Raw genomic sequence first — 21295 nt, forward strand, 5'->3', positions numbered from 1 at the left:
TGCAAATTATGGTCAAACATCTAATGAAAACTCCAAAAAAAGGGGGGGGGACCACCAACTTGGAAACTGACAGGAGAAGCCAGGAAAGCAAGACACACACCTCTTACAAAGATTCACGGAATTCATTATCAATGGCTTCAGAGTGACAAACCTTAGGGGTGGGGAAAACATGGATGCCGTTCCAGCATTTGACCGGCTGGTGCCGACGGCAGAGCAGCTGGGATGCCACTTCAAATGGGGGAGCAAGTACATGTGTTACATTGGTTGCAAAGTCAGACTTGCACAAGGATGAGAAGTCTTATGAGAAAATGTGTATTACGGCTGGATACATCCTGAAATGAGACACTTTTGTTCTGGTTCAGCAGGGCTGACTACCAAGGAATGGCTCTTTTAGACAGATTTACATGTTCCGCAAACTCCCATGTTTTTACCACTGAAGAATGCCAGGCTCCTGGTACCAGGAGAAGAGCTAGACTTGCTGTTCCTGGGAGAAAAACAGCTGTTCTAGAGGTCCTCATTTCTGCAGAATTACGAGAGGACAACATAGAACAATATCTGTGTATTTTGTGTGTCCTGAAATGTGATTGCAGGGGAGAGAAGTAGTCTTCTGAGATTCACATATTTTAGCAAGTTTCTAGCTCTTATAGATGTGGAAAAACACTTAGCAGGCAGTACAAGGTCAAAAACAAGAGGAGGAGGAGGAGGCCAAGGCAGGGCTTATAGCAGTCAACGGTTGAAACGTTACGGTACTTCTCTCTCAGAGCGTTTTCGGGGGGGGGGGGGGGAATTGTGTTTCCCTACCGCTGCTTTGCCTCCTGCTTTCTCTCACTTGGGGAACGAAGAGGAGGTGAGTCGTGACCACGTGGCCCATTCAGCGGGTGTTTTTCTAGCGCAGCTTCTCTTGCACACATCAGGAAATATCGCTAAATACTGTCGGAGCTAAGAAGAAATGGGATCCCGTAGCATGAAAAACAGAAGAAGCGGGAGACGCACAGGAGGGTCGCTGTGTCATCAAAATGACCCACAAAGATCCGTGAGTTGCCACTCATGAGCATGCAATAAAACGCTCGTCTGAAGACCACAGAATCCCATCCTAGCCTAAGAATTTAAGGATTTCATTTTAGGTACACAGTCCTATGAGAAAGATTAGGCTGAAGAGATAATTTTTTTTTTTTTGCCTAGGGCCATCCACACTGAGGCTCACTGCTGAGCAAAGGATCTGAACTGCCTCTCTCTGCGGGGAATCAACTCATGGAAGAGCAGCTCTCAAGCTGCTGGTAGTGTGTCTGAATGGCACCACAGCCAAATTTTTATCTATGGTCAGAGGTATCACATTTAGCTACCACACAGAAGCTCCCTCTCTCTCTCTCCCTGCTGAACACTTAACTCTACCCCATCATTCCTCACGATTACACCTTCCCTTGGAGCCCAGTGCTTAGAGGGGTGTTAGGGTTTTGGGGTTTTTTTATGCATATTAATCAATCCCATGTGGTTGTGGTCTGCTCAGAATGAGGCAGGGATGCAGTGTGTAGATCAAATCCATGGAACAGGCCCGCTCCTGGAATACTAATGCTGTGCAAAAGATCATCCTGCCCACATAGTTATATCATTTAGCCCAGGGGTAGAGAATCTGTGGCCCTCCAGATGATAATTCTCATCATTCCAGACTACTGGCCATAGTGGTAGGGCTGGTAGGAGGTAGAGTCCAACAACATCTGGAAGGCCACAAGTTCCCTACCCCTGATTGAGACGCAGGCACCTGCAGGGTGGAATCAACGCAAGAAAGAGCGGCACTCAAGCAACTGGAAGGTAAGTCTGAATGGCAGCATAGCTGAGTTTACTTTTGTGGTTAGAGGCTTTGGCCGGTATTTAGAAAAAGACAGTGACAGGAGCAGACCTGCTGGAATGTGCGTGTAAATACAACCTAGTGAAACAGCACACCTTTGCAGCCTTGCAAAAGCATCTACCCTCACCTTTGCACGCCGCAGCCTCCTGGGCCCCGGGGCTCCGTTGGCACTCCGGCTCCAGAGACAGCCTTCGACATGCCTCTGATACTCTTTCGGTGGCACCAGAGACTTACAGAGGTAACACTTCTCGTACCTGCCAGGCCAGAAGAAAGAGGAGCACATTAGGATTCACTCTGCCTCGAGCGGTTTTGCTTTCTCCAAGCCATTCTCTGGGTAAAGCCTCATCGATGGAGCTGGATCAGCACAGCGGGATGACCCATAAAACGGGCCTGGTGCCAATCAAAAGGAGGGAGTGATTAGCAGTTTTCCCCCAACTGCTTTTCTGTGCCCTGCTGCTGCAGCAGTGGGATGGTAATGAAATCAGCTCCACTAACTATCTCAAACAATGCCGGTTTCCCTTCAGACATAAAACACCCTGTCAAAGCAGCTGAAATGAAGTGCAATGCTTTTTGCAAAAGGGAGAGACGTTCTGGCCCAAAAGCAGCAATCCAAGTGAATTAGGTCAGAGATGTGTTTTCCTGGGTCTGAATGAATTCACCTAACTAGTATATCAAATCTTGCAAGGCAGCATCTCCATTTTAGAGTAGGAACACTGCGCATGAACCTGGTGCCAGACAATTTGGCAGGAATGCCACTTTCTCCCAACTCTAGCTGTACTGGAAGAGGCTCAACTGTGTTCAGATGTTCCCCTGCTAAGAATTTGACCCTGCCCAAGAAGTAAGGAAAGCTAGGTCCTGAAGATGCACACAGGAGAATGATAGGAACGTGAGTGCCAAAATGCAGCTGCTTAACTGTGGGTCCTGCACAGGAGTCCGACAAGCTGTGCAATTCCGTGGCATTTCAAATGGGTCTGAAGAGTCCCCTTCATGCTCCATTCTGCAGTACTTTTTCCATATTTTCTTTCCAGTCATTGCTGATTACCAAGATAATGTGTCTAAACAGAAGCTGTCCTCTCTATAATTAGCCTAATTCCATTAGTGATGTTGCCATCCAGTGTTTGTAACAGCAAAATTACTTCCATGGCAGGGATTTTTACTGTCAGATCCTTTCTTATGATGCTGTGTGGGTGGGAGGAGGAGGAGGAGGGGTGGCAGCAAGAAAGATTAAACAAAACCATCTCCATCTGAACAAAGTCTAATTTCATTAAGGATATCACTACAGGTACCATGCTTGCCAGCCTTCTCCATCACAGCTTCTCTCTGACAGAGACGTGCAGAAATGTGTTCAAAACTAGCCCACTCCTTCAACAGCTACTTGCTCTTAGAGCTTGCCTGCCGCCTGAGTTAACTTATTACAGTTCAAGGCTTGGCTGCTTTGCAGGGCTTTGTACTTGTCTGGAGGTTTGCCTGCTCTACCAACTGTTGCTGAATTAGAACCAAATTGCATGATTTATCCCAGGACAAAAAGGGCTGCCCAAGCTTTGTAGTTCTACTCCCATGGGATTTTTCCATGCATCAGGGTGTGGACAATGGCAGCATAGTGAAAGGCAAGGGAGGGAACAAGGAAACATGACATCTAAAATGGCGAAGGATGGTGTGAACACTGGAGTACAAGTTCTACATGTTTTTGTACAGTACTACTGTTAAGACATTTGTGCCCATTCAAAATGGTTCAACTTGAATCATGCAGACACAGTCTCCAGTAGTGCTGACTGATACCCAGATGGTTTCAATGTATAATATCCTGCAGTTCACCTGCTGGTTAAATCAATGATCAGAGTGGAATATTCACATATTTATATGCCAGCCCTAACATTTCATCACCCTCTAATGTGACAAAGAAACAGAACCCAGTGCAAGGTTATGAAGATCGGGCACCACCCCTTATGTCTCTCGCTGGGTTTTATAGGATAAAGTCTTGCTCCACCTGAGGTGCTGGCTACAATGACAAATGAAAGGACGGGAGAGTCGGAGAGGGCAAACGACTGGACTCTCCACTGTGGAGATAACAGTATATCAAAAGCCCCTAGGGAAACTATGCCTGATCCAACGCTTTCAAGAACAGAACACAGAGCTGGTCAAAAACAAATGAAAGGAAGGTGAAAGGTAAAGATGGGAAAGAACGAGGTGGGTTTTAGAGAGCCTTCAAAACTGAAGAGAAAAGTTGTTTCAAGATGGCATCATACCTACTTACTTGTTAATGTCAATAGATTCTGACGTCTCTTTGCAATTGGTAAGTTTACTCTGGGCTTCTCTCTGTCGCCGGGTCATCACTTCAAAACAAGAACAAAACAGTTGCTCCACCTTTCTTCTTAAGAACCTTAGGAGGTTTTGTCAGGTGTCCAACAAAAAACACAATGCGTGTTTTGGAAAACATTTTCAAAGCCCTCCTGTGTAGGCAAGAACCGGTTCGTTTGGGGACATCACAGTGGGAAAAGTGAGAAGAGGTCTAGTTTATAATAGCATCATCTTGCCTGCTGTGAAAGTTGCCACTGTAAAGCTTCTGCCCAGAAAGAGCATTTGCTAACTTCCTTGTCCTTCTGACATACTATAACATCAAAACCTAATGACAGAGTTTAATTTGCCTCGTCTTACACGAAAACTTTTTGTTGTGCAATAATGTATAGTTTAATTTCAACAATATATTATAGCTCTTGGCAGCCTAAAAAAAAATAGGTTAAATATCTGCTGCTTTGGCATCTGAAATAAAGATAGTTTCTTTACTTAGCTTCCCTGCATAAGCCAGACAGATAAGGCTTATAAAGCTCAACCTCAAAAACACAGGGCTGCTGTATGTAAGGGTTCAGGAGCCCTGCCTATTCCAGAACAGTGTTTCAAATCCTAGGACATGCAAGACCCCTTGGCTCAGTCAGGGCTGTGATGGATGAAAGATCTCAAGGTGTAATGCTGAAAACTATTCCAGGGGGTTGTATACAATGTACGGCTATGTATTAAAAGGCTGGGATCAAAAGGGAAATGTTTGAAGTGCAGGCAGAATTTTATTTAGTGTGTAATCTAAAAATATCCCGTTTCGATACTCAGAATAAATCAGGCGCATTTGCAAACACTGCCTTAAGGTACATATATTTTGAGTGAAATCTTGGGTTTGGGCAGACTTTGGAATCTTTTGCCCAGGAGAAGGGATTGGGACAGAGAGACATGGGAGCGGAGTAGGAGAGGACAGGACAGCGGGGTAACAGATGTTTTCTCTTCAGATCATGTAAACCTTTTGTCTTTTAACAGAAGACGTATCACCTGATCACCAGATGTTCTGTCCAAGATTCCATTTAGGCTCTACACCTTCAGATCTAACCACATACTTTGAACCTTCTCTTTGCAACTATGAGAACTAGAAACATACTTTAACACACACACACTGTCATGTCTAACCCTACTGCCCCTGTTTCGGGAGAAGGGGTTTCAGGTAATCAATCAGAATCAGATTCAGAACTAGAAGACGCAGCGCCTGACACCAGCCAGGCCGTACCAGAGGGGGAGCAAGCTCTCACGGGAGGTTCCTCAGCTGGAAATCAGCCCACTCCAGAGCTTATCTCCTCAAGGCCAAATTCTACACTCTCAGAGGGAAACGAGGGAGCTTCTGGGGATGAGCATTCTGAAACACTAACTGATGCTAGAATCCGCCAGAAGCTCAAACGCACAGCGCGTAAAGAGGCCGTGAGAAAGCTGGAGAGATTACGCCAGAAACTACCACCATACCAGGCACCTTGAAGTTACAGGCATTTGAGAAGTAACTCCTCTCTTTCTTCTTGAACGGACAATTGTCTTGCTTAGTTTGCATAGTAATTGCTTAGGGCGTGGATTCAAAGAGGTAGACTCTATTCAGGTTAAAGGGAGGTTTGTTGCTTAATAAAGACTTTGTGGATTACTTAGCAAGCCTCATCATTTGCCTCCCATTGAAAGCATGAGGGCTTGGGAGGGACACGACAGACACACACACACACACACACAAATACGGGCAAATAAATGGTAATGAAGAGTTTTACACTGCACTTAAATACACATACATGCCGCCACCCCCCAAGCATGTCTCTCTTCTTTTTCCCGTTAGAATTAGCAATGGTGACAATGAAATCAGTGATATGTGTTTGTCAGCAAGCCCAGCCAGAGGCCTCAGCTTTTCTCACCAGACATCTATAGGGGTAATTCTTAAGTGTTTCTTTCATACAGTTGAATTCCTTTCAACATATTCCTGTTGACAGGCCACCAGCTATGCTACTTGGGGAACGTATCGAATATCCTCAGCCATTTCCACCAGGGTGCTAGGGTTTCTAATGCAGAAGCAGATGTTGCTTTCAGCACTCTTGGGCAATCTAGTGGAGAGGACAGTGCATTAGAACACTTTTACAGCCTAGTATCAGATCTTCCTGTGCTCAATACTCTCATTAGGAGAAAGGTCTGAATCAGTGTTATAGGCACTATAAAACTGTTATGGTTTGCTCAACATCTGCTGCGAAGTGGGTGCCCACAGAGTTCAGAACAGAAAGATGCCTTATCAGTGCCAGCACAGCCTGGGACTTGAAGCATACATTTTGGCTCTACAGTTCCTTTGTCCCTGTTCTCTTGGTGGTTGCTATAACGGCACATCTGCTGGTCGTAAGGGATGGATTTTCCCCAATTACATGCTGCAGTGACCAGTATGCAGTTTGTGTGCTTTTGGGGCTGATGTTTATCCTTACACAGGATTATAGAATCATAGAATAGCAGAGTTGGAAGGGGCCTATAAGGCCATCGAGTCCAACCCCCTGCTCAATGCAGGAATCCACCCTAAAGCATCCCTGACAGATGGTTGTCCAGCTGCCTCTTGAAGGCCTCTAGTGTGGGAGAGCCCACAACCTCCCTAGGTAACTGGTTCCATTGTCATACTGCTCTAACAGTCAGGAAGTTTTTCCTGATGTCCAGCCGGAATCTGGCTTTCTGTAACTTGAGCCCGTTATTCCGTGTCCTGCACTCTGGGAGGATCAGGAAGAGATCCTGGCCCTCCTCAGTGTGACAAACTTTTTGAAGAGTGCTATCATGTCTCCCCTCAATCGTCTCTTCTCCAGGCTAAACATACCCAAATGTTTCAGTCTCTCTTCATAGGGCTTTATTTCCAGACCCCTGATCATCCTGGTTGCCCTCCTCTGAACACGCTCCAGCTTGTCTGCATCCTTCTTGAATTGTGGAGCCCAGAACTGGATGCAATACTCTAGATGAGGCCTAACCAGGGCCGAATAGAGAGGAACCAGTACCTCACGTGATTTGGAAGCTATACTTCTATTAATACAGCCCAAAATAGCATTTGCCTTTCTTGCAGCCATATCACACTGTTGGCTCATATTCAGCTTGCGATCTACAACAATTCCAAGATCCTTCTCGTTTGTAGTATTGCTGAGCCAAGTATCCCCCATCTTGTAACTGTGCATTTGGTTTCTATTTCCTAGATGTCCACTGGGCAAGGTGTGGGGGGAGGGAGGAGTGGAGCAAGATTCTCACACGTTCACGGAAAGGTTGACCAATCATCAAAGGAGGACAGCTCTTGTTTCTGTAAGCCTGGTCTAGATCTGAGTCAGCGACCTGGGTGCAAGAGGCTTCCATGCCCTGCTGTTAACCCTAGAGTCACTTGATACTCCCAAAGGCTTTTTAACAAGCCTGTTTGCAGCAAAAACAGAGCAAATCTCTAAGCCAGTGCACAGTTGTTAATATTCCTGTAACAGTCTCTCTCTCTTTCTCTCTCTCTCTCTCTCTCTGAGTGCCTTGTGCACAGCTCAGGTGTTAATCAGTGCTATTTTTTTCCAGGAGAAGAGAACACATCTGGCACAGCAAGCCTGCTAGAAACCTTTGGGACTGGTGCTACAGAAGAGCCAGGAAAGACCTGCAACTGTACTGCCAAGAACAGCAAGAGAAGGAGCAGGGATGGCATCACCAATAAGCTCAGTCCATTACAGACGGGTTGGCCCGCTACCATTCTGAAGGCGGAATTCAACTGCACCATGGCAGGATTGTGCCAGCAGAGCTTCCCTCCAGCAGAGATAGCAGGACTCGAACAAGGTTCCTAAGGAGAAAACCAAGTGGGGAAAAATCTCCTTAACAGAAGCTACTAATGGATAAATCTCCTCTCAGAGCAAGAAAGAGAGTGTGTGCATGCCTCTCAAAACATCGATGCAAAATGAGCACAGCATCTTCCCTCAAAACATGCTGAGTTAAGTCAGACATGTTCACAATGTTCACTGTAGCCAAATTAAAACTTCATCAGCTTCAGTTTTCACCAGTCAGTACAAATGACTGGAGGAAGCTTGCATCCTCCAGGCTTTTCTGGATGTCATCTAGCCCCTTTTTGGTACGTTCCACCTTGGCTAGACTAGTCCAGTCAGCCTAAGATGGTCTGGAAGCTCAAGGTAGTGCATCAGAATTAGAATACTCCCGGAGGGCACAATATCTGGCTCTCCTGGGGCTGTTTTGTATCGCTGGGTAGATTCCTGAGCATTCCACCTTTCTTTCTTTTTAAGATGCCTACATTTTGAGTTCTCTTGGTTCCTATGCAATTTTACAGCGAGCATCTCCAAACTACTTCATGGGAAAAGAAGGTAGATCTTCCAATAGGGTCTCAGGCAAATCACATAACCTCAATGATTTTCCTTGGCCTAGGCTCTCTGAAAGTAGTTTTCTTACTACTTAAAGATAAGTATGGTTTCTTGGAAATCAACTTCATGTTCGAAGAAATGTGAAACTACAAACTTGAGAACTAAGTATATTGGTCTCGGGGAGTGTCTGGATGGGCCATGGGGGCCGGGGGCAGGCAGGAGTCAAGAGGCCCACCAAATACACAAAGGACTCCTGCAACCCATACCATGGCTCTATCCAACCAGTGCTAGTAACCAATCTATCCACAGTGCAGGGAGAAATAGTTGTGGGGCTAACATAGGCGGTGCAATCCACATAAACCAAGGAATACAGTGCAACCTCCATTCTCAGACGTTCTTTCCTGTCCTCCAAGGTCTATAATAAAGCCCCCCAACAAGAGTGCTGAAATACCCCCTGAAAATACCCCTGCAGAGAAGAAGCAAGCAAACCTCAGAGCATTTTTAGAGTCTTGTCACGCACAGGTCTGATTTCAGAAGTGGCCCCTTTTTGGTTATATATTCACATATCATCACAAGTGGGTAGAGCTGACATTGAATTCTTTGCAAATATTGGGGAAACTATCTCTGAATGGGACAGAGAATGATATCAAGTGTCTGGTTACCTTTTGCAGCAGACTTCCCACTGTCTCTACACAGGGCGTCCCCCACCTCCACCCGGCGTTAAGTATCTATTCTCATTTACCAGCCGTGCTATTTTTTGTGCAGCATCCTATTAATGGAAAGAATTTCTGGTATGTCGGCCGTTCTAAGAAGTGATGACGCTTTTCCCTGCACCAGTTCAGTTACTTTTTTTTAAATGCTGCATCAGTGCCACTTCCCTTGGTGTTGAAGCTTTTTTTAAAACAGCATCAGCACCAGCACGGCTGCAGCTCAAAAAACTCAAGACTGTGTCACTTTGTGCAGGAAGATGTGGCTGGAAGAAGGAGGAGGAGGAGGAGGAGGAGGAGGGCACCCTGCCTTGACCTATGATGAAGCTGGATGTCCTCACAAGGTGGTCACTGCCGTGGAGAAGGAATGAACTCAGGCACATGTTGAGACTCAGGAAAGCTACAGCCAAGCTTTTGCAACAGGCTGCTTTAAACATTCCTGGTAATATTGGAGAGCGGAATGTGGAAGGGAATGAAAACCTTCCTCACAAAGCCACGCCATAGTGATAGTTGTGCAAGGGTGGTGGTGGTCTCAAATGGCAAACTCCAGTAAGGAGACCCAAGAGCCTTCCTCACTGTGCCAGGGTGATAGCTTGTCCAAGGAGGTGCTGCTGGCCTATATTTCTTTGCCCTTCAGCATCACCACTGCAGCTGCTGCCTCAAGAGATTTTGCTGCCTGAAGTGGCACTCCTGCTCCTGCCCTCCCCGCTGCAGGACCAACATGTCAAAAGGTCTTGCTAAGCCATTCAGACACTAATTCCTGCTTTCGCCTATCTCATCCACATGGTGCCACCTGAAGCAGGTTGCTTCACCCTGCTGCATCAGGCAGGCCCAGAGGGGTGTACTGCAGCTACCAGCTCAGCAGGCCTTCAACCGGTCCAGTAGAACTGCTGACTCTGGCCTGGCTTTGCAGTCCAAGCGGCCATTTCCCCCCCCCCCCCCCCAAGCACAGACTATGCCTTCCAGTATCTCACTCTCGAATCCCTACTTGGCTGTCAGCTTCCCAGCTTGCCTCCGGGCCTGTCAAGTTGCAATGGTGCCTATGACAATGCTCTGCATGTTTCCTAAAATATCGATCCCAGATAGATTTGCCAGGGAAGAGACAAATCAGCTTAGGGAGAAATTTCCAACAGCCTAAACATGCAATTTTCAGCCACAGCAGCTGTGTGTGCACAAAAAGACGTGCCACTGCACTAGTTAGAATGAATGGGCGCCAAGTATCATCCAAGCCGAAGCAACTTCTTTAGGTTACAAGCTCAAACAAGAGCCAGCAAATTTATAGTAGGCAGTAACCAAAGAGTAGACAGAGAAGTCACAGGAGCTCCTTTGTAACAGGAAACACTAAAAGATGTTAAGAGTTTATAGTACCAGAGACCTCCAGAGTCAACCCAATTAAGAAGTCCTGAAAGTAGATCACTGACCCTTAAGCCAACTGGAAGGAAGAACTGCAGCAGCCTTCATGGAGCAGATCAAGGAGGAGGGTGGCAAGCAGAGCTTTGATTTCCTTCCACGCTGTGCTACTGCTCTGATCACAGGACGGCCAAATACAAACACAATTCTGAACCAACTAGTCAAGTGCTGGGGATGCAAAACATAGAATTTTCAAACTAGCATCGGTCAAGCTTGGCTCAGCAAGCTTCAGACAAAACTGCACCAGCTTTTCAGGATACTGATTCAACAGGGAACTATGAAGGCACCGTAACTGACTTCACAGATATAAGCTTGCCCAGCCCTTAATTATTGAGATGGAGTGAGGGTGGGTGGGACCCAAACCTCAGACTGAATCCCTCATGATTCAGATTTACCTAACTCAGGGGTGCTTCCAGAAGAGTCTGGGGAAAGATATTATGGAATAAAGACAGGAGCTGGAGGCACGAATGCTTCTTTTTCGGAAGCCATGGTCGGCTTGTCCACCGCCGCAAGCGCTTTCTCCCACAGCTCGGCCCCCAATTTATCAGCCCTCTGCCTCCTTGTCTTCTTTGAGAAGGCCTGGCAGTGAGGGCACGCGTCAACCTTACGTCCTTCTCCAAGGCAAATGACGCAGAAGTTGTGGCCGTCTGACGGCGGTAATTTTGTACCGCAGCGGGCACACTTCTTAAAAGGGGCTTTGGGGCCCATGCGGTCCAGATAATAATAGAAAGAGAGAATATATATATATATATAAGATTGAGAGAATTTTTTTAAAAAAATTATTTTACAGATAGAATGAAGAAGAAAAGTGAAGAGAGAAGAGAGTTGAGAGAAAAGGTAAGTCTTAGCTATTTTTAACGATTTTTTGAACGGAGAAGGTTCCCGATGAGGCAGTCACGAAGACTGTCGAAGAAGAACTGGGGATCTGGGCGGGAACCCTCCTGCGCATGCGCAAAGGAGACGGAGGGTTCCCGCCCAAAATGGCTCTCAGCTATAGAAATTTCCTGAAGCGGGGCTTCACACAGGTGCAGAGCCCATATGTGTGATGCACAGAGACCATGAAGAAGAACCTAAATTCGCTTTTCAGAGTATGTTTTTATTTACTCATTACTATTACTGACTATAGTGTTATCAAGATGATGCACAGTCATGATGAAAGCAAAACCCTTTTCTCTGTTGCAACTGGGGCCTCTGGCCACCTCTCAAGATGTGCTAAGATCCTAGAAAGAATATGCTACATAACCCAGGATTGCTTCTACTGTATGCATAGCAGTGAATATATGGTGTGTGTGTGTCTGTGTATGTGCGTAAGTCAATAAAATAATTGAAACATATACACAGTACACAACGTGTCCCAATAGGAGGTAGGCATGTCACCCAGAGACACTTTTAGGAAGCCCACAATCTCTTGTTAGAATTCTGAGAAAAAAATACTTTCATTATAGAGCTTTTAGTCCACACTGCAGCACAGTTTTGGGCAAGGAATGGCAACAGGTGTTAAATGTCAAAGCCAAAGAAACTAGCATTAAAAGCAGCTCAAATTCACTGCATTTAACTTCAGAATTTCTAAATCCAAACAAGATTTTGTAAACGCTAAGTCAACTTTTTCATATTTGAGAGCAACAGTTTCAGAATAGGAACAAAGCTTACCAATAATTTATTGCAGCTTGGCTTGACAAGGTTAGGGGGGGAAAAGAAAGAAAGAAAGAGAGAAAAGAAGCTATGCCAGTTATGTTAATCACATGCTATTAAAAATTCAAATTGGCAACAGCCCTCTGGCTTATGATGTATTTCTAATGCTGTCATCAGTACTGATCAAGTGACCTATCCCTACCTTAACAAAAGAACGACCAGGCACTGAATTAGCAGCTCACTTCACTTGTCTAAAAGCTCAATATAAAATCACTATGTTTGTGGAAAAACTGGACTGATATACTAGTTAATTAAAGCACAAAAATGTTACACCATTCGAGGCTAATAATTAATGGTGAATGGTCATTAGCCATATAAAGGTGTTGCATATGTGCAACCTCCTCTTCTAAAGGGCTGCTCCTCAACATGGAAGAAATGAAGGAGTTTAAGGCTGTGCTAAACGCGCTTTCTAGGGAGCAAGATGCACTGAATACAGTGGGACTTACTTCTGAGTGTGTGTGTGTGTGTGTGTGTGTGTGTGTATGTAATGTCATTAAGCATTTAGGATGCTTGTTTAAGTATCTAGGATGCTCTTCATAGCAAGCAGAGCCTGCCTTACTAGCAAATACCTGAAGTGACTGGCTAGAAAAGACCCTTTGCAGGGGTTAGTTCTTTTACTCCAACAGTAGTTGTACAGGATGTTGGCCAAAGCTATGGGCAAGATTTCTCAGTGGCAAGAAGACATTTAATGGGCCTGGAGCAAAATGTGACTTGTGGATGAGAAACAGCAGCCAGTCAAGACCCAAGGGGCAGTGGGGATGATGGGAGGGGATGTGACAGAGGCAGTGATAGGGGGAAAAAAGCATAGGCCTGATGGGTATGTGAAGATGCTAGACCTAAGAGCTCCACAGCAGGGTGTAGATGTGCAGGCACAAACTGTCAGGTGCCGCAGGGCTCACAACAGGTGCCCTGCTAATCAAGCACCGACTCACTGCTCTACTCAGGCTCCTGGTCAGGGGAGGGAACAGCAGGCAATTCCAGCAATGAATTTCACAATACAGTAAGTCATGTGAGACTGAAGGGCCATTCAGATGCCGGCCAATCACTGACAGATATAAAAGACTCTGACTCCCCCACCCCAATCTTGGCAACTTGTTGCCGAGGGAAGCCATGGAATCCTCCCTTTCCACCACCAGCCCAAGGGCCTGGTCTCCATCCTGCCTGCCTCCAGGGTAGTTAAGCACAGCTAGATCTGTCAGGAATCCTTTCTCAGGGATAGAATATGCTGTCCTTGGGCAAAGCATGGGACTGGGTGAAACACTGGATCCCATTGAACTCTGATTTCAAAATTGTTAAGATATGGTCCCAATGTGGACTACTCTAATGTTTCAGCTGAAAAAACAAAAACAGGAAGTGGGGCAGGAACTGGATACAACCACCACAAAAAAATGGTACGTGAGAACAGATTTAACAAACCTGGAACATCATCACTTGTGTCCTCTCCGGTGCCGTTACAATACATGGCGTGCAGCTCAATTTCCGAAACCGGGAACCTGCGGTCACAAAGTGGGCACGACATGGGGTCATCACTTGGAGGGCTGTGTGTGGACATGTTCTCCACCGCATCTGCATCGGCCTGAGAAAGAGGGTAAGAGGTCAGCTAAATTGGTCTTCTTGCAGTTCTAATTCTTCATGCTCGACCGAACTCCCTTGATCTCCTTCAATTTCTGATTCTCCCAAGGCCAATCCCTTCCAGCCTCAGTTTTTACTGCCCCTGAACAGGCCAAGGAACCCTGCACTGATGAGCAAACACTACAGCACTGGCATCTAATGCTTACTTCAAAGACACCACGTCCTCCCGAATCGCCACAAGGCTCCCCTGGAGAGTCATGTGTTCTATTTAAAGCAAGGACCACCTGTGCTGCCACTGTGATTCTCTTGGGAGAGTGTAAAACATCCTTAAATTGAGAAAGTGAGACTGTCAGCAAGCAAAAACAAACACAACTGACAGAAACTGCAGGTACCCAATCCAGAGTTTAGTCAGTCCATAGGTGGCAGTACTGCCTTCAGAGCATGCACCCATCAGGAGAAAAGAAAGCGGCCCTCATCCTTGAGTCAATCAGACCTAGCTAGATCATGTGTCGCATCATAGCAATTTAGGGCTGTGCTTGTGTGATGGAGATGGTATGTGCTGTATTTTAATTTGTTTTTTTCTTTTGACCAAAGTACAGCCATTTTGTGATGCCAGGTTCTCTAAGCCCAACGACTAAGCTATCACCATGAGACAATTGTTGCAAAGGAAGGTGTATCAGGAGCCACTGTCAACAAGCCCTTATAATCACAATTCCATTCAATGGTATTTCCTGATCGGCAAGACATTTTGGGTTCCACGTGTATATTTCCTATTTCTTCACTTCCAGTTGGATTCGAATGTATACGTAAAAATAATCTGAAATGTAGCCAAAATGCTTTATTAAAGCCACTCAAATCAGAAAGTCAAGCTATATTTGAATGTAGGCAATCCCCCCACCCCACCCCCCCAATCAAGCAGGGAGTAGTTCATTCCCAGAAAAACAGCACCACCTTGGGTGGCACCTGCTTGGAATCCAGATTTGCCAGGTACTGTGAAAAAATGGCCTAATTTATGTTGTGACAGAGAATACGACAAATGAACTGATAACTTTTGAAGATTCTACTAACGAAAAGCTGTGTCCTGACACAGAATTCTATGGTGGAATTTAGCTAACTAAGCATGCTATTTTAATGCTTATTTTCTTACATTTCATGACCTATTCTTGCATTCTCTAAATAAACCTCTTTTTAAGATCATCTGTTTTGCCTTAAGAAACAACAACAACAAATTCTAGCTGCCACTGAGCAATATTACTTCCTAGTGCTCTTCTGCTTGGATGTTCCTGAGGGAGGGACCTGGGAGGACTAAGAATATAACCGTGTAAGAATTGCCTCGAATTAGCAGACCGGCTGCTGGGGGGCAAAGGATCAAGGGAGCCTGATGCCTTCGCACCCTGCTTGTGGGCTTCCTGGAAGCATCTGACAGGCCACCCCTGAAAACAGGAGGCTGGATGAGATGGACCCTTGGTCCGATCCAGCAGGGCTCTTTTTGTGCACTTCCCAAAGGTCCAACTACTGTATTTCTTCGATTGTAAGACGCCATCGATTGTAAGACGCACACTAATTTCAGTACCACCAACAGGAAAAAAAAAAACTAAGACACACCCGCAATTCTAAGACGCACCCCATTTTTAGAGCTGTTTATATGGGGGAAAAGTGCGTCTTAGAATCGAAGAAATACGGTAATTCAGCGGTCTGTGAGCTTCCCATCAGCACCTGTAAAAGAGAAACAGGACAAGACTGAGCTCGCCAGCCCAGGCTGCTTGCCCTGGAAATCAGAATGATAGTGCTCTAAATAGGGAGACTCCTCTTTTAGCCATCACAGGTATGAACCCTTGATCAATCTATCCCTTTAGGACTGTGGCTAAATCATCAGAGCCAAGAACGTTGGAAAGATTCCTGCGGCCTAAGTAGGGAAGGACAGCGTAGGTTTTGTGACAGTGACAGCAGTCCTGTTTTGTTTTAAGCAGGCATCTCTACCTCCCTGGTTATTTGCCTTTCATATTTGTATCCTACCTTTCTTCCTAAAAGCTAAGGGTATAGTACATGTGGCATAGGGGAAGCCAAGAAACTTGCCCAAGGCTATGCAGTAAGTTTCATGGCAGAGTGAGAGATTTGACCCGTGTCCCCTCAGTCCAGGCACAACACTGCATCCAGAGGAACACAGGAAGCTGCCCTATACTGCATCAGTCCAGTATTTTCAACACTGACTGGCAGAGGCTCCCCCGGAGTTTCAGGCGGGATCCTTTCCTAGCCCTACCAGGAGACACCAGAGATCTAACCTGGGACCTTCAGCATGCAAAACAGGTGCTCTAGCAACTGAGCTACAAACCTCCTGCCATACACACCACTGGCTTTCCAGTGGCGAGCATGTGACAGAGTTATAGCAGTTACTTTGGATTACCTCTCAATACAAACTAAAACCTTGGGGGCTTCATGTGCTTGCAACAAGCACATTGGTTCAACAAGATCAGCCCCTATTTCACTGGTGGGGATACAGGATGAAAGAAAAACACACCAGAGTTCTTTCTTGGCTTTTTGTGGGATAAAGTTAAGCACTATTATTTGCATGTCATTAACTCACCCATCCCCAACAGTGTCTCGGAGTCACCATGCATTTCTCCCTTGGAAATGCAGAGGCTCTGCCTTAAACTATTCATGTTTGTAAGAGGCAGAAGGCTGACTACTGCCATCTTTTTCTTAATACAGGAAGGCTTCTACCTAATGTCAGTCTACCTAAAAGTTTCTTAAACATTCAAAGCAAAGAAGATTTGCCAGAACCATTAAAATGTCTGTTTAAATATTAAACCAGCTAGATGGAACCTGTGGGAAATAATCTAGGATAGGTGGTTTTATTGGGGTGAGACAAGCAGACACGCTTTCCCTTACATACACACCCAGATACTGTCATTTATGTCCTTATAACTGTGCACTTCCAAGGAAACCATCACTAGAGGTAGTTTGACTGGCTGCTTAGGCATGCTTCATGTTTTGTTTTATGAGTGGTCTCCATTATGTAGGCCTGTTGCTTAGCAGCTTCATTAAAGGATCTACATTGACAAGCAAGAGCCCAATTCTATGTGAGGAATTTCATTGACTGATTGAAGACTGCTTGCATGTGTGTGGGGGTGTATGATTGGTTGTTGTTGTTTTTTAAGGACCAATCTCAAAGGTGCCAAATTCCTTGCTGACAAGTGATCAGCACCAAATTGCAGGAACCATCAACAATTCTGCAGGCAAAACCCCGCACAAAATCCTTTTCTAAAGAGACCTGATGCCAAAGCGGAAGAATTGGGCTGAGAGTTCTGCAGTTGCTCAGCTACACTGCAGCCACTACTACAACAACGACGACAACAACAACAACAACACCTCTTCCCGGGTATTTCACATCTTGGCATTGCTACATCTCGTTAAGTGCCATTATGCTGTGGTGTGTCATGAAGACATGCCAAGCGCAGAATGAGACATGCCAAAGATGAAGAGTTCTGATCAAATCGGTGTTACCCTAATAAGATGACACATACACAGATGTGAAGAGCTCTCTGCTCCTTCCCATTTCCACTTTACACAGCCTTGCAGATCACATCTTTTGCAAATACCAGGTGTCCAAATAAACTTCTTACACTCCCACGGTAAACAACTCATTGCAAATGTAAATGCGGCATTGTGTAGCAACACTCGTCAGCCCCCTCCCCCTGAATGGCTTTTGACAAGCCCTGGGAGAAGCCTTAGCTGCATGACTGAATGCCCACCCAGCAAAGGGGAAAGCAGCAGCAGCACCCCACGCCGTTTGCAAGAAGAGATGCCCCGAGCGACCGAGGCCTCCTCTGTTCAAACTCGTGCCTACGGGCCAGCAGCAGAGGAGCGTTTACATGGACAGCATCTGATGGACAGGAAACCAGAGGCTGGCTGCTTTGCGGCTCACCTCCCTTTAACCACTGAGCTGCATAACACAAGGCCCTTTTATTGTTTGTCCTGAGGGCTGAGGGTCAAATCCAACCACAATATTTGAATCTCTCTGCTCAACTAGGTTAGCCCTGTTCAGAGGGGCCGTCATTCCGACTGTCTGTCTGGATTACTATTTTAAAGATGCAAATCCCACCCTGGAACCATTCATAAAATGTAAAAGACCCTCCATAGTTCTATCTATCCTAGAGGTGTCTCTTCCATTTTTTTAAAATCACCATGCAAACTCGGCATAGGCTGTGAGAGCTCAGCTACTTATGTGGTTCAATGTCCCATCAGCCAAAAAGTCTAGCAGAACAACAGCACGCACTACCTGAAAATATCGAGCTATGAAAAGCATCAGAGAGGGAACAAGGGGCATTAAGATGCCTGGGACAATGTGAGGCTGCTCCTACACGCAACCGCCATCTTCATGTAGACAGACACCCTGTACAGGCTGAGGACTCCAGGAATTAGCCTTTTTCTTATGAATCATCTTGTCAACTTCGCCTGTACTCATGTATCCTGCCAGAACGGCACTTGGAAATCCCTTTGATATCTGGCTCCCCCTTAAATTGCAGCCTAAATCGGCGTGTTTACCAGAAACAGCAACTGAAGTCAGATGCCGCTGTTGTGACAGCTGCATGGTGACTGCAGCACAGGTGTAGTGATACAGGGGGGCAAAGCAAGGGACGACAACAACATTCTTTTGGAGATGATGTGGCAGGCAAGGGAAGTCTTTCTCTAGATTAATCTAAACCCCCAAGGCTGGTAAATCAAGAGGGACCAGAGGGACCATTCGAAAATCAAAAAGCAGTGTTCAGACCAGTGTCAAAAAGTCTCACGGTGTGCCCACTCCCTTTTCGCACAAGCACGTTACCCATCTCAACCCTAAAAGGCAGTAAAGAGCCAACAGCGAAAGTTTAATCACACTGCAAAGTCGCAGTTTTGCCAACATGCTTGTAACCCCTTTTGCTCGCTTTCCTTAGCAGGGCCCAGTGGAGTCCTTGGGCGCATCACAACCCATGTAGCACACACTGATAGGTGTCGCACGCAAGACGACAAATGTGAGAAAGTCAGCAGCAATCCCTTCAGCTAACGGAGGTGCCAAGTTCGCAGTCCAGGGCCACAGAGATGGGGGAACAGAAATTACTGGGAGGAGCTGTGGATGACAGGGTGGGAGAACAGCAGGAGACCCAATGAGAGGCCATAACCATTTCCTAGCAGGCTGCGTCGTTCACAGAGCAGCTCATTTTGGAAGATGGGCAGGAAATGAGACTCTGCATTCCAGACGCTTCACTGGCTGTTATCCCTTAGGGATTTGCTTACCTGCAGAGAGACATCTTTGCTGGATGAATGGATTTCTCCGCTTTCAGGCTCGATAGCTTGTGATGGACTCGGCTGGGTCTCTGCAATAGAAGTCTTCCATGTTAGCAGCAGCCCAGCCCCTCTCTATGCTCCACAAGCCCTCCCCCCTCCAAGCCTCCCCCAGCACATTCCACACTAGCTGATAAAACTTATCCCATTTGCTTTACAGTGTCTTCACAGTTTCTAAACATTTTTTAGACTTGTCACAAATGTTAGCAGACAACGTGCAACAACATAGCTCGAATCGAAGTTTAAAGCTGTAGTGCAGCAATGTGTGGAGAAAGCGACTGCCGCTCTACAGCTTAATGGGGAGCAGGAATCAATGGGGGGGGGTCGGGTTAGGTGTTTGCTGGGGAACAGCACCATGCAAGAGCAAAGCTCTCCCAACTCAGGACAAAACACACCGATTGCTTCGCTGTACAGCTTGCCTTCTCTTTGTACCCGTAGAACACCACCCCTCAGTTATTACCAACAATGAAAACCTCATCCAGCTTCCTGCAGGGAACCTTACAATTAAACCTGTTCCTGTAGGAGATGTGACACTGAAAATGCTTGCTTTAGAAAAATAAATTTCAAAATCAGATTGGGTCTGGAAGAGAACAATTTAACCTTCAACACTTTTCTTGCTTACTGAATATAAGAAAAGTCCTTTCCCCCAGTGCGGTTTTGAAAACGTATGCTCAAGGCAGATGGATTTATAAGCACCGCTGTATGACTGATTTGCTTTGAACTGGGGCGGTGGGGAAGCACACATCCTTCAGGATGCCTTCAAGAGAACCAGCATGTGGGGACCCTGGTTTCTAACTAGGCAACTCACCCACCCTGTTGGAGCTGTGCTTGGCACTCCTGGATTTGGATGTCCAAAGAGTTAATAGCCATTGCAGCTTCATTAAACACACTGTTGCAGAAGGCAGAGAAGGAAGCTCATTTGCGCAACCAGAAAGCTAGAAGGAAGAAATATTTCATTCCATTTCTAAAAGACAAGATCAAGAGTTCTTGTCCCAGCGTGCTTACCTAAGAAATAAAGACTGCCATAAAACACGTACATAAGTGGTATTAGTACAAAACACAGCAGCTCAGTCTGTGGTGTTCACTCTCACCCTGGTGCCAAGCAAATAAAGGAAGGGGGCAGCAGTGTGGGAGTGCTAGCAGCATCCTTTATAGTGTGCCCCAAGGGAAGCATTCCAGGGAAGCAAAAAAGCCCAAGGGGAAAACCACGAAGCCCCATGAGCTGCTCTCAAGAGCGTCATCAACATTATGGCTCAAGTGAAAGGGTATAAAGAGGGTTGAGCAGACTGCCTGTCTCCTGGGCGAGTCAAGACACACACGGATTGGAATGTGTGGGACCAGGTAGGGCTTTATGTTTTCCCAGACAACTGACCTAATAATAATAATAATAATAATAATAATAATAATAATAATAATTTTATTTATTTATTACCCGCCTCTCCCTTTGGATTGAGGCAGGGAACAACATTAGTACAGGAATGAACACATCTTAAAAATTCTTGATTTTACAATGATCTGAGTAGGCCTGCTGGAAAAGGCTAGTCTTCAAAGCTGCCTTAAAACTACAGAGAGAGTTAATTTTACAAATCTCCTCCGGCAGGCCGTTCCACAATCTGGGGGCGACAGAAGAAAAGGTCCTCTGGGAAACTGATGTCAGCCTAGTTTTAGTTGACTGAAATAAGTTCACTCCAGAGGACCTGAGTGTATGGGACGGGACTGTACGGGAGAAGGCGATCCCGCAGGTAACCTGGACCCAAAAAGGTAATGACTAATACTTTGTATTTTGGATCTTCTTCAAGGTGTCCACCTACCAGTTTGAGATATTATTATTATTATTATTATTATTATTATTATTATTATTATTATTATTATTTCTATCCAGCCTTTTGCCCGATACTTGGCCTCAAGGCGGCCTTACAAAATATAAAACAAATACATTTTAAAACCTATGAAAAGAAATATACAAAAGTTAAAAAAATATTAAATATATTACAATATTAAAACATTAAACATTAAAATACACGACAATTTTACAAGTCCTTAGCATAGATAGGTGGGACTTCGTGATTTAAATCCCACCAAACAATGCAACCTTGTCTGCAAGG

The 21295-nt window shown here is 45.6% G+C and overlaps 1 protein-coding gene across 5 annotated transcripts in view; it reads right to left on the minus strand.

Moving 5' to 3' along the window:
• The window catches only part of UIMC1 (ubiquitin interaction motif containing 1), an 84858-nt gene that overhangs the window by 13987 nt on the left and 49576 nt on the right, over positions 1–21295 (minus strand). For 4 of the 5 annotated variants that reach the window (XM_063120964.1, XM_063120963.1, XM_063120965.1 and 1 more), the window contains exons 8-11: positions 19143–19222; positions 13713–13872; positions 4101–4179; positions 1974–2100 (exon numbers count right to left, since the gene is read on the minus strand). In XM_063120964.1, the coding sequence (XP_062977034.1) occupies positions 1974–2100; positions 4101–4179; positions 13713–13872; positions 19143–19222 (446 nt within the window). The remainder of the gene's footprint in view (positions 1–1973; positions 2101–4100; positions 4180–13712; positions 13873–19142; positions 19223–21295) is intronic. The other variant, XM_063120967.1, reaches the window with a different exon arrangement.

This window comes from Elgaria multicarinata, chromosome 3 (genome assembly GCF_023053635.1).
Source record: "Elgaria multicarinata webbii isolate HBS135686 ecotype San Diego chromosome 3, rElgMul1.1.pri, whole genome shotgun sequence".
NCBI classification, from domain to species: Eukaryota; Metazoa; Chordata; class Lepidosauria; order Squamata; family Anguidae; genus Elgaria; species Elgaria multicarinata.